Below are 12,444 nucleotides of genomic sequence, written 5' to 3' on the forward strand. Positions count from 1 at the left end.
AATACATTGTAAATACCGATGTTTGAAATATAGTGTTATTTGTTATAGGCTGCATGCGGCAAGATCAAGCCGAGGAGGGCGTCATTACACGCATACATTCCAGGTAACGCCGGTACAGTTTCCATTACAGCCGCATTTTGTTTTGTTTTTTTGTTTTGTTTTTTTGAAGGTATGAAAGGCCTTTTTTTTTAATTCACGAGTCAATTTTTGTGGCTTTAATTGAACTTTTATTGAAGAACGAGGCAAGAGAATGTTTTATTTTCAAGAAAAAAAGAAAAACTGAAGAAAGAAACACTCCAGAGGTCCTGTGTCATTTCGTTTGAGCACTTTCATGTGGATTAACAACTCTCTCAACTGTTTATTACGGAAATTAGGGCTAAGTGCTTGTTTGAAGGTGTGTTTGTTGTAAATACAATTGACTTTGAATCATTTTTGAACTGATTCATGTTAGGATATAGACAGGTCTGAAAAGTTGCTTATTTAAAGTGCTTAATATTGATGATACACAATTCATTTGTAATAGCACACCATTGAATTCATTTTGAGAAAAGAACTAAATACATGTAAAAACGCATAAATACATAAATAATGAGAATAATCGACAATTCCAGTTTATGAAATTTCACATTATACAGTTCATTGCACATTGCCACATATTATGTATTTGTATTGTTTTAAAAAAAATCAACCTATTTACACAAGTAACAGGATAATTATTTGAGGGCTTATCGATGACATCCTCTGGCTTGTTTTACTCTGTTTTCCTAAAGTAATCCTAGACACTTTCATCCACAGCAGAATGTTCAAATGCCAGTGATTGTGATTCAGCAGTCCTCGGTCCTCAGTGTCCAGTGTGCATAACTCAAACCGAGTGCGAATGGAGAATTCCTTCACGGGAGGTTCACAGATGTCACTTGAATCCTGGGATGCAGTTTTTTTTAAGTTAAGGTGGTAAGAGAGGGGGCTTAAAAGTGCAGGTCCCTGTGCAGTGGCGTGGAGTGAGCATTTTGCAGGAGAAATGGTGAAGAGCGTCGTGAGCTTCTAGGGAAAAGGAGGATTTAGTTCCATGAATCATGGCACAAGGGAAATCTACTGCTAAACCCATGTAATCCTTTACATTCTCGAAATAGCTGGCTCACATTTGGTGAATGTATAAAGTGTGGTTGCATATCATTATTCTTTACTCTACTATAAAAAATAAAAAAGAGACAATTTAACTTCAAGGTTTTGTTGGTATAAATTAACGTATTTAGGTCGACTCGGTTATGCTAATTAATATTTTACTTGAGTGAAATTAGTCAGAATAGGCATTCAATGTATTTTCCAAGTATTAGCCAAACACAATGTTTAAAAAGTACCACTTGCATATTTCTTTTGTATTTTCCTTATATCATTTTTCATTGCAGTTGATTGTGTATGTACAGTGCTCAGAATAAATGAGTATTCCCCCTTTTGAAAACTAATATTTGCATCCATTTTTCAGTAAAAATAGCCAATAATTTTGGTGCATTTAAAAAAAGGTTTTATTAAACACTTATATTCATTTAAATTAAAGTTTGGTCACCTAACATCTTAAGGAATAGAAAGATAATACATTTCAATTGCAAAACAAAAATTACAAACTATAAAATTTCAACTAAATTTGAATGTTTTCCGGTTTGTTCAAACATTATTTCATGTTTCCCCCCAACATATTAATTTGAGTGTATTAGTTTTTGGACTGTGAACTTAAGAATCTCCATTTTAATGTATATACACAAACATATTATTTTAAAGCATCCTATAGAAAAATATGAATTTTAAAGAGAACTGTGAGGGGGTGTATTTATGCCGAGCACTGTATATTTCTAAATTACCTTTAAGCTTCTGCTGAATTGCATAACGAGCCTTTCTCTCCTGATCCAACTCGTTGCACAATGTGTCTAAATAAAATAAACAGAAAAATTAATAAATCATTTGAAGTGGGTCACAAACATTAAATTCCCAGTGACCTAATGTTATCTTTAAAAAATTATAGAAATGTAAAAATATGCAAGTGTTACTTTTAGAAGCGTCTAGCCTTTTCTCGTCACTAGTGCAAAATTACCTCGCACAATCTGCAGCTGCTGGACCATCTCCTCTCGATAAGACAGTTCCCTCTTCATTTGATCCTGAAAATTATCTGTTAGAGTCAACATGCATTAAGTTATAAATAGAAGAAATTATAAACTACAATAAAAGCATGGTTTGTAAAAAAATAGGCATCTGTTAATTACCTTTCAAACTTTGAAATTCCCTTTCCAGTTTTTTTCTCAGCTCCACTTGCTCCAAGAGCTGCTTTTGGAGCTCCTCTGTGGAAAACCAATAGAGGTCCCATGATTTATCATATCATTATGACTTAATCACCATATCTCTCAATAGCTTTTGAGTAAGCTACAGTTATTTTTAAAAAGAAAATTAGCCCAAATAAATCAGAATTGTATTTGTTTGGATCATGTATTTTCTTTCAGTTTTTCTTGTCTAATAGTGCTATTTAGGTTACTAAGGCTAAACACACCATCCCCGTGTTCTCAAGCATGACATTGCAAAATAATTAGGACAGTTGCCTGAGGGCTGTGAGGAAAACGAGCCCGGCAGTGTGGATCGTCTGCAGTTCAAGGACAATTTTCAGTAATACACAACTGTGCAGCGATCTCATTCATTTTTAAATGCATAATGAATACAAATTAAGGGGGCAAACATTGTACACCAAAAGCTTAAATATTTGCCCTAAAATAAACTGGCTAAAGCATTATTAAATTAAAATTTCATGAAAAGAAATTTGCTACTTGTGTTCGCAATTTATAACGTTATTTGCGTGAAGTCTTTTGTTGTGAATAACAATGAATGTAAACTGAATGTTTACGCTCTGTTACCTTTCGCCATATTCTCGATGTCTTTCTCGAAATTAAATCTGTTATCAGTACTTCTCAATGCTGCGTCAACTGGCAGAAAATAAGAAACAAAAATATCGTATTAAAAATTATAAAGAAAATAAATATTAAATAAACAAATAATGTTGCTTTTAAAAGCTTAAAATATTGTATATATGCAACTCACTTGAATTCTCTCTGCTAACGCTAATTTGGTCCGAGCAGGATTTTTGTGATTCACATTCGTCGTCAGTACTGTTTGAAATGTGTGAATCTAGAGGAAATATATTTATGTTAGCAGGTCACTTAATTGTAGTGCATAATCAACATGTTTCTCTCAAAATAATCGAAATTGAAGTCAGTAAAAAAGACCTATAATACTATTAAATTAGACAAAACATTTAAATACCAGTTTATTCAATTCTTACCATTTGTTTCTTGCGCGCAGCGAGAAAGTTTAGAGGCCGAACAGGACAGGGTGTTCTGAAGAGATGCTCCATCCTTTTCATGTGAGTACACCTGCAAAAATTAGCCAAGCATTTAAAAATAAATACAACACCAATTATGGTGCCTGTAATTTCATTCTTTTTACGCAACAATTCGTCAAACAATAGACTGCGTTTAACCGTAATCTTTACACGCATATCTGGCAACATCCAGGCAAATTACTCGTATTACAAGGTGCATTCAGTCAGATGGACTGACAAAGAGAATAATTTGCACAGTATCCACAGGGGAGCCCTTACACCAACACACTAATAGCCCGCGGGCGACGACAGAAATGACCATTCATTCTAAACATTTAATTTACTATAATTACGCGCCGATGGGCGCTTTTATTTAGACCGTTTTACGTCAATAAACAGGATTAAAACGAGGTGTATCCATAACAACGTAAATTGCTAATTGTTCACAAACAGAAATCTATACATATAGAGTCCACAGGCTCATAGTTAAGCGTCATTACACGCTAATAATGCTGAAACTGCTGTATTAGACAAGTGTGCCATCCTGAGAAATGACTGCTTTTTTTGTTCACTCTGCCATGATTCAGAATCATTTTTGCAATAACCTGGGGTCAATTATTTGATGCTTTAATATTTATAGATATAGAATTTAATGGCTTCTTTGGCATTAAACGTTACAGTTTGTGTCACTCACATCGTAAGCAATGGCATCACTTTTCTTCGCCACCTGCTTGTTCTGCTTGTGATCAGGGGAGCCCGAGTCACTCAAAGTGACCGTCTGGTGGTCATCGTCCGGCAGAGGCGTTGGGGTGTCTTCCCTTACGGGACTTTGCCGATCATCTACGGAAAGTTGTATAGATTCCTCATCCTCGGGAATTCTGTGAGTCTCCACGTCCACATCTGGCTCTTCCCCGCTGTCCGCACACGGAGAAGCCGATCTGTAGCTGGAGCTCTCGCTCACAAAGTCAGGCGACAAATGACCAGGATGTGCTCCGCTGTACGCGTCCCTGTTCCCGTAAAGCTTGGCTATACTTTCTGCGTCTTTAACCACTGGTCTGAACGCAGAAATATAGCTGAGCTTGCGCGGAGTGCTGGGTTGACCCTCACTTGACCTGGCCTCGTCCCCAGATTTGTCCTCGTCGTTCCTGAGGGACTGTGAGCTGGAGCAGCGCTCGCTATCGAACAGACTGTCTCTAGGTGTGTTTCCTCCCCGCTCACTTTCTGACATCTCTGCTTCGGTTTGCCGGCCACCCAGTAAGTCCGCGTGTGGTTTTGGTTGGTAGGATGAGAGCGGCAGGCTGCCCGCGGTGGGCCAAAACATTGGGAAGGACGGATAGATACCGTCCTTTGCACCGGGCCAAAACACACTGGGCACATTGGTCTTATTCTGCTCACCAACTCCATCGTCCTTCTTTTGACACAGTCCAAATGCTGGGAAACTATAAGGATGCGGGAAGATGGGTGGCGGGATCTTCTGGAGCATGCCGAAACTCTTACTAGGCACAGGGATGACCGGATAGTTGCGCACGCTGTTGCTTAAACTGAGGTTACCACGGTCGTCGTCACAGCGCAAAGTTTTGTGAGGGATATCGGAGGAAGTAGTTTGCGTGATGTTGCCAGAGGACTGCGGTTTGAGATGGGAGGACATTTCGGATCCACTACCCGGCATTGCACGTTTTCTGCTCCCGCCGTTAAACATGGCCTTGACGTCCTCCCACGCGTGACAAAGATCATCAGCCAAACTTTTGTCGGTGAGTTTTAGATGGCGTCTCCATGAATTAAAATTAGCCGCGTCCGGCTGTGTGTATTTCGATTCAGGTGTGCGGTGCGAATGAAATATAAATTTGTTTGGTGAAAAATACATATTGCAATAGGTGCACTTGATGCATTTCGCCCTGGAGCTATTGTACCTGGCAGGTATGAAGTTTCCCCGACACCCCCAGGCGCACTCGTGTGAAACATCGAAAGCAAAATTTTCCGGTAATTTGGGAGGATTGTGAGCCCCGAGGAATGATTTGCACAGGCGCTCGGCCTCGCGTTTGGTGATCATGCCACAGCGACGCGAGGAGATGGGCATAGCCCCCGCGCGCCTCAGGATCTCCAACTGCACCGGCGTGCACTGCACACACGTAATTCCAAGCGCCACACGTCGGTTGTGAATTTCGTTGTAGCTGTAGTTCTTCAGTAAAGTGTTGGAAATCTGCGCCAAACACAGTCTTTCCTGGCCGTCGATTACCAAAGAGACGATGGGCACTCCGTACAGCGCAGTCTCACTCACTTGATTTGGCTTCATCGAGCTGCTGCCAGAATAAGGCTGGAGTTCTTGCTTCGAGCTGGGGGAAGAGCAAGTATCTCGTCCCGTAGAAAGCTGACTGGGCATCGACTCCATTCCTGGAAGTCTGTGGAGGAGTCAGAAATGTAAAATCACACTACAATTCAAGAACTATATTTTATGCTACCCCTTAGACATTTACAATTATTAATGTGTTTTGAACAAGCTTTCTCCCAGCATAATATATTCTTTACAATATTATTATTTACAGAAACAAATAGTAATATTAAAGTTTAATTATACGAATAATAGGTAATAACTATTAATATTGTTATTGCTAAAACTGGTTTGATTATATTACATATTGGCGCACATTATCTAAAATGAACAAAACAAGAAGACAGTATATGATAATTGCAGTAATTTCAATAGTCAATAAGTCAATTTAACCTTTAGTCAAATTAACTTTGCAAGATAAAAAATACAATATTTTTAGCATTGTATTACACAGTATTGTTAGATAACATTTAACGTTTTAATTAACAATGTAAAACCAACCAATTAACACTTAGGCCCACAATTAATATTTCATTTTTAGGTTAAATATTTTGACGACAATCCTTAAAAGCTCGCACTCTTTGACCTGAGAGCCTGCATCATTGCTTAATGTCTTCAAATCGGCTCAGAAGCCGGAGCGATTACTTAAAGGCCTCTTACGGCGCTAATACGCAAAGGGGCAGAAGGGAAGAATCTTTTAGCTACTCCAATGAGCTTATCAACAAGGAAAAGAAGCAGTAAGCCGCTTTCTGTGTAATTACACAGCCTGTGTTGTTCGACTTTGATCTGTTAATAAAACTCTCATCATTTATAATTAAAACATTGCGCAGAAAGCTTTTATAATTTAGTCCAATACATATTTTCGTTTCCCAGACGTTTCCGTAATGTTTACATTAGACCATGTGCAAATATTAGTTATTTTGCCAAATTATATCACCTGAACTTGAAATGCTATAAAATTCCTTTCGTAATCAAGGATCAAGCATATTTTAAATATGAGTCTAATGTTTCATAAACATTAGATTGAGAAATGTGCATTAAAAATAAGTTAGACATTTACGAGCGTGTAATTAAATAAAAAAGCACACCATGCTTATTATATAGGCCTATCAAACAAATTATAAATATAAAAAAACGTACCTTTTTTCGATCAAGAAACGTCAGAAGAGCGAGTGTGCCTCAAACGAACAGGCCTAAATCAAGAGGGACAAATCGTCCGTGTGAAGTGCGGGATGAAAACTGCGAGTCTGTGTAGAGTCTTCCCTTTCAAAACAGCTTTAGAGTTTCCATCCCTCTCAGCTCTCGTGCGTGGTGACGGGAGCGCGAGCCGAGTGACCACATGGCAGTCCCGGAGCTCGTGTCTCTTCTTAATAGGTTGTGCGCGATCTACTTCAAGAGAGGGGACGCCAAAAAGAATAAGAAGGCACACCCACTGAGATCAAATCCGATTCTGGTATTAACCGTTTGCTTCCACTAGCCTACTCCAAAACAAATAGTACTGCCAGTTTAGAATTTAACTGAGCTGCTTATAGCTTCAGATAGATAGATAGATAGATAGATAGATAGATAGATAGATAGATAGATAGATAGATAGATAGATAGATAGATAGATAGATAGATAGATAGATAGATAGATAGATAGATAGATAGATAGATAGATAGATAGATAGATAGATAGATAGATAGATAGATAGATAGATAGATAGATAGATAGATAGATAGATAGATAGATAGATAGATAGATAGATAGATAGATAGATAGATAGATAGATAGATAGATAGATAGATAGATAGATAGATAGATAGATAGATAGATAGATAGATAGATAGATCGATCGATAGATAGATAGATAGATAGATAGATAGATAGATAGATAGATAGATAGATAGATAGATAGGCATTTGCTGCCTTTGTTGGTATCTAAGTTCAATTTAAACGGTTTTGCGCATAGGCGATTGCGCATGGAAATAGGCAGGATGTACAATGAACAACTGATAATTATGATGCTTTGTTTCTTCCTCTTTATGATATCATACACGTCTTTTTACATGTCTTTTTTTCTCATAGATGAACAAGTTTTCCATTAATTTTTGAACTGTTCTGTTTTGAGTGACACTCGAAAAACAAACAATATTATTATATATTAGCATTGAATATTTCCTTTAGGCGGCATGTCCGCGGGGCACGCACTGTTTAAACAGCTATTAGAAGCTCGTGGTCATTGCATTTTACGTCACATGTCTCCCAGTGAATGATGCACATTTGTTAAACACACCAGCCAGTGAGAGCGGCTAGTGTGTACAAACAGTGATATATCAGAGCAATGGACTGAGGTAAGTGGTGCAACCTTATATGGCCGTATTAACTATTTAAAACCTGATCAATGCCCTTCAGTTAACCCCACTAAGTCTTGACGTAAAGATATCAATATCGAACCGGGCAAAGTTGTGCTGTCCACTTTGAAATACGACAGTGGAAAATGATCATTCCCTCAGAAATGTTTTGGCGGTTTGTCCAGGTATCATCGGTCACGCGTTTCAGTCTCTCCCTCTCTTAGATGGTTTGCACAGAAAGACAATGTTTTTACAAAGTCTGTTTAAAACAACTGATATAGCCTGTTTTTTTTTAAAACCTACTCATGTGTCAGATATTTCCCACCTTTAATTATTCCAGCCCTCGTCCATTTTACTCTGCTGCTGTCATTCGTTAAGGTGTCAAAACAGACGTTAAAATAAACGGTAATTAATTATATAAATGTTAACAATTAGCTGAATCAATTAGTTAATAATGTCCAAAAATGCCTCAGAGGGATGTTTCTTCTTAGCAAAGTCATTACTATTAAAACGCTTCGAGCTAAAGTGTATTTTACATTAACTGAACGTGTATCTTGACACAAGTACAACTGGCTGCGTTTGTATTGAAATATTTTTCCAAAATATTTGAGGATAAAATACAGCCTATATGACGACAGAGATGAAAAAACGGGAAAGTTTAAAAATCCGTCAAGCGATGCTCAGTGTGTCCTGTGACCAAGGGGCCACCGGCTTAACCTAATTCAATATTAATAGGAAGGGAAACTTTAACCAGATCTGCCTGGCCGTGTCTCCTTTCACAACCAAGAAGCTCCGTTCTGGCCCAACAATAATTACAATTTTATTCTGTAATTATTCCTTTCTTGTTAATTATTTAGAGGTCAGACTCAATGCAGCATTGTTAGCATTTATGGCGGAGAGACAGGGGCTCACATGTCCTACAAGACTGGATCCTCCCCCGAGCAGGTATACAGATACACAACACCCGTTTTTAAACAAGCCACCCTGTCATCATTTAGACAGACCTGTGAGAAAAAGAAACAAGCCTTGTAAAATGCGTAAACAATTTACAAGTTCACATAAATCCTCACAGCACTGAATTCTCACAGTAATAACGCATTTATAGGCTATTATTGTTTGCATATATTTATCATTATTAATTTTAGCACCAGTCAGGTTTCTTGATGGACTTAGTAACCTCTCTGACATGCTATTAAATAATCAATGATTGTTTTTACATAACGGTTCAATCAATACGATAAATATTGTGTTTCAAGACGACATATGCCATTATTGGCTCATTAATATACATGCTATTATATTACACGAGCATGAGTAAACTAATTAAAGAAACTTTATATAGGCCAGTTGCTAAGTATGAACTACATGGAGAAAAACGTATTCATTAGGCTGTAGCGCTTTGTGTATGATCTTTTTAGATAATATTATTAGGAAACACGTTATCACCACATATGAAATGTGGTAATGAGGATACAATTAAATAAGATAATGTTTAATTTTAAAATTGCCGTATTAAAAAGTATTTATAATCTAAGAAATGTCGTATTATTAGCCAGGAATTCGTCAAGATACTTGTTTTCTTTAGATATTATTAATGTTAACGTCTCAAAATATTTTGCTTTTGATTAAATTAAAAAAATATTTCCATAAAGAATATTTCCATTACATAAAGAACATTTTTTCCACTAAGGAACGTTCCATTGTGAAAGAATCATCGGTGCCAATCAAGAACCTTTACAAAATTAAAGGCAATTATCAGGAGAGAGCAACTATTTTCTCCAACATCAAATGTTATTTGTTGTATTTTCAATAACCAACAAGCCGAATTCAAACATAACATAATTGTTGTACCTTAAACCAAAAATAATCTTTTCATTGTATTCAGAGAACACACTAACAAGCTCAAGTAACAAAGACGAAAACCCTTCAGATTTGGAGAAATAGGAGATTCTGTCCTGGAGGTCATAGAGAAGATTGGCACATAAATCAAAGACAGACTAATTCAGCAAGAGAGGTTTAATAAACGCATCAGCTGAAAAGCAGTGTTCTACAGTCACTGTTATATCCGCCTCGTATAAAAGCACGACCCCAATAAATTTCACTTTAGCGCGAGATCAATCAGCTTCTCTCATATTGATCTCTGTCGCCTTGACACTCCGAGTCGCCTGCCGCAACCTTTTTGTTTCGAGTGAAAATAGCGTTTCGATTACTGTTTTTATTAGGAAAAGATTGCTACAAGAGGTTCACCGTGGCCTGAAAATTAAGTGGTGACATTTTAATTACTAGACATTGATAAAGGAATCTTGGTAATGGCTGTGAACAGGTCTTTTAGTGCTCGTCCGGCCCCCTCGCTAATCAAACTGGACTGCAGGAGAAAGGTCGCATTAGAGCAGCTGTATATGGGCCCCAGCAGCCGGAGGAGGAGGAATACCGAGGGCCTTTACCTGCTGGGGCCCATATACTGCTGCTATAATGAGACTTTCTGCTTCAGTCAGTGTGGTTGGACTGCTGATTGTCCCTAAATGTATACGTTGAACAAAACAAAAATGACTTTCAGTTATTTACTTTCAGAATGGCCATTTTTTCACTGATAAAGACAATCTATCTATTATAAAGTTATTTGACACACTTGTATGTGACTTTAGCATGTTTATAGACTTAATTTTTTTTACCATTGTGCCTTGATATATATAAATTATAATTCAGTATATTCCATAACATGTAATCAGTAACAATCTTAAATACTATACTTATATTAAGTAACATATTCTGAATTTACTTTCAACAAGTAGCCTAAATTTGTTCCCTAATTGCGAAGCATGGAAGGCAGATTATTAACATGACATCCATGAAAAAGTAACTGCAATCTGATTAGACTTTTAAATCTAACTGTCCCTAAAATTGTATTACATATTACATGTAATCTGTTATATGTAATCAATTGCAGAATTATTAATAATAGGGATGCTCCGATCAATCGTTATCGGCCGATAATCACATTTTATGACTGATCACATGAACCGATCGCAAATGTTTGTTTACGACTTTGTGTTTTTTTTAATCACTTTGTTTGTTTTGAGTTCTTTCGTCATTTGCAATTTTTCTTATCAATTTTTTTTACATCTTATCTGTAAAACTGCTTCTGACCATGATGTGTCCATACAAAATTTTTATAAGAGACGTGTTTGAGGGATTATATGCAACATCCTTCATTTATTCTCTTAGGAAAGGAGAGATCTTCACTTAAGTACCATACTTGAAGGGAAAATGTGCTATATGCAATAATAAAGTTATATAAAGCTTTAGGCATTAGAATCGGTACTCAGTATCAGCCAATCACCATGACAAGGAACTGGTACTCAGTATCTGCTCCAAAAATCCTGATCGGAGCATCCCTAATTAATAATTTACGTTAATAAGGCAATTCATTTAAAAGTAACTGTAATATGATTATAATCATTTAAAAACCTAATCTAATTACAAGTACTATTAGAATCTTGTCCTCAAAATGTAATCCAGGTAGATTATAGGCCATATACTGTTTATATTATATTCTATGTATATATTTAATACAATACAGCAACACACATCAAGCTAAAATAAACCTTTTCAGCCAATTGCCAATGAGAAAGGCCAAAAGTGATGTCTAGCCAAGGAAAATGTATTGATTTGCCCTCTATTCATGCACAACAATATTGCTGATGAGAATTTTAAGCAAATCACACAGTTATCATGCATGTAAAACTTTTGTTTGCGCTGTGCTCTGTGGTTTAGTTTTTCCTCATATTAATACATTTAAAATTTTACATTTTAATGTAATAAAAAGCAAAAATTGTGCAAATGTCTCCTCTGGACATCACTTTTGGTCACTATTGTATACGTGATATACAGTTAAAGTCAGAATTATTAGCCCCCGTTTATTTCTAATAATTTTGGCCTTAAAATGATTTTTTTTAAAAACTGCTTTTATTCTTATTTTTATACTTTTTTATTATTAGACTTTCCCTAGAAGAAAAAATATTATCAGACATACTGTGAACATTTCCTTGATCTGTTAAACATCATTTGGGAAATATTTAAAAAGAAAAAAAGAATTCAAAGGGGGGCTAATAATTCTGACTTTAACTATATGTAACACACAAACAACATCGTTCCATTTGGATATTAATTATGCTTTCTTTGATGGTATCGATCACCATAACGTCACATCCGATGCAGTGTTACTGTAAACATTAAGGCCGGACTCTGTAAATGAACACTAACAGTGATCCGGTTCAATATGCACTCATGTGGAGAGGAGAGTGACTCCGACCCCCATATCAAATTCCTGTCCTCCTCATTGTAGTTGTCCTGTATGGACCCAAACACTCGGAAAACACTGGACCAAAACTGCATCCCGTGACCACTAATGAATTATGTGTAA

General features: G+C 36.7%; 2 protein-coding genes across 8 annotated transcripts in view; both read right to left on the bottom strand.

The window, feature by feature from the left end:
- Window positions 1-210: 210 nt before the first annotated feature.
- Window positions 211-7,230, bottom strand: skor1a (SKI family transcriptional corepressor 1a). 7 transcript variants are annotated; one of them, XM_056461677.1, is made up of 9 exons: window positions 6,828-7,230; window positions 4,053-5,757; window positions 3,320-3,410; window positions 3,079-3,165; window positions 2,895-2,963; window positions 2,256-2,330; window positions 2,087-2,161; window positions 1,857-1,922; window positions 211-1,038 (listed from the first exon to the last, which is right to left on the bottom strand). In XM_056461677.1, exons 2-9 carry the CDS (start codon window positions 5,745-5,747, stop codon window positions 944-946), a joined length of 2,253 nt encoding a protein of 750 aa, XP_056317652.1. In that variant the 5' UTR covers window positions 5,748-5,757; window positions 6,828-7,230; the 3' UTR covers window positions 211-943. The 7 variants fall into 7 exon arrangements, with proteins under 7 accessions (XP_056317652.1, XP_056317651.1, XP_056317656.1 ...); XM_056461676.1 differs by having other exon boundaries at window positions 211-1,041; XM_056461683.1 differs by having other exon boundaries at window positions 952-1,041; window positions 2,087-2,150.
- Window positions 7,231-7,699: 469 nt separating this feature from the next.
- The window catches only part of map2k5 (mitogen-activated protein kinase kinase 5), a 91,917-nt gene continuing 87,172 nt past the window's right edge, over window positions 7,700-12,444 (bottom strand). Inside the window, exon 24 of the transcript XR_008838085.1 lies at window positions 7,700-9,025. The gene's annotated coding sequence lies outside the window, so the exon portion shown is untranslated. The remainder of the gene's footprint in view (window positions 9,026-12,444) is intronic.

The sequence above is a fragment of the Danio aesculapii genome, chromosome 7 (genome assembly GCF_903798145.1).
Source record: "Danio aesculapii chromosome 7, fDanAes4.1, whole genome shotgun sequence".
NCBI lineage: Eukaryota > Metazoa > Chordata > Actinopteri > Cypriniformes > Danionidae > Danio > Danio aesculapii.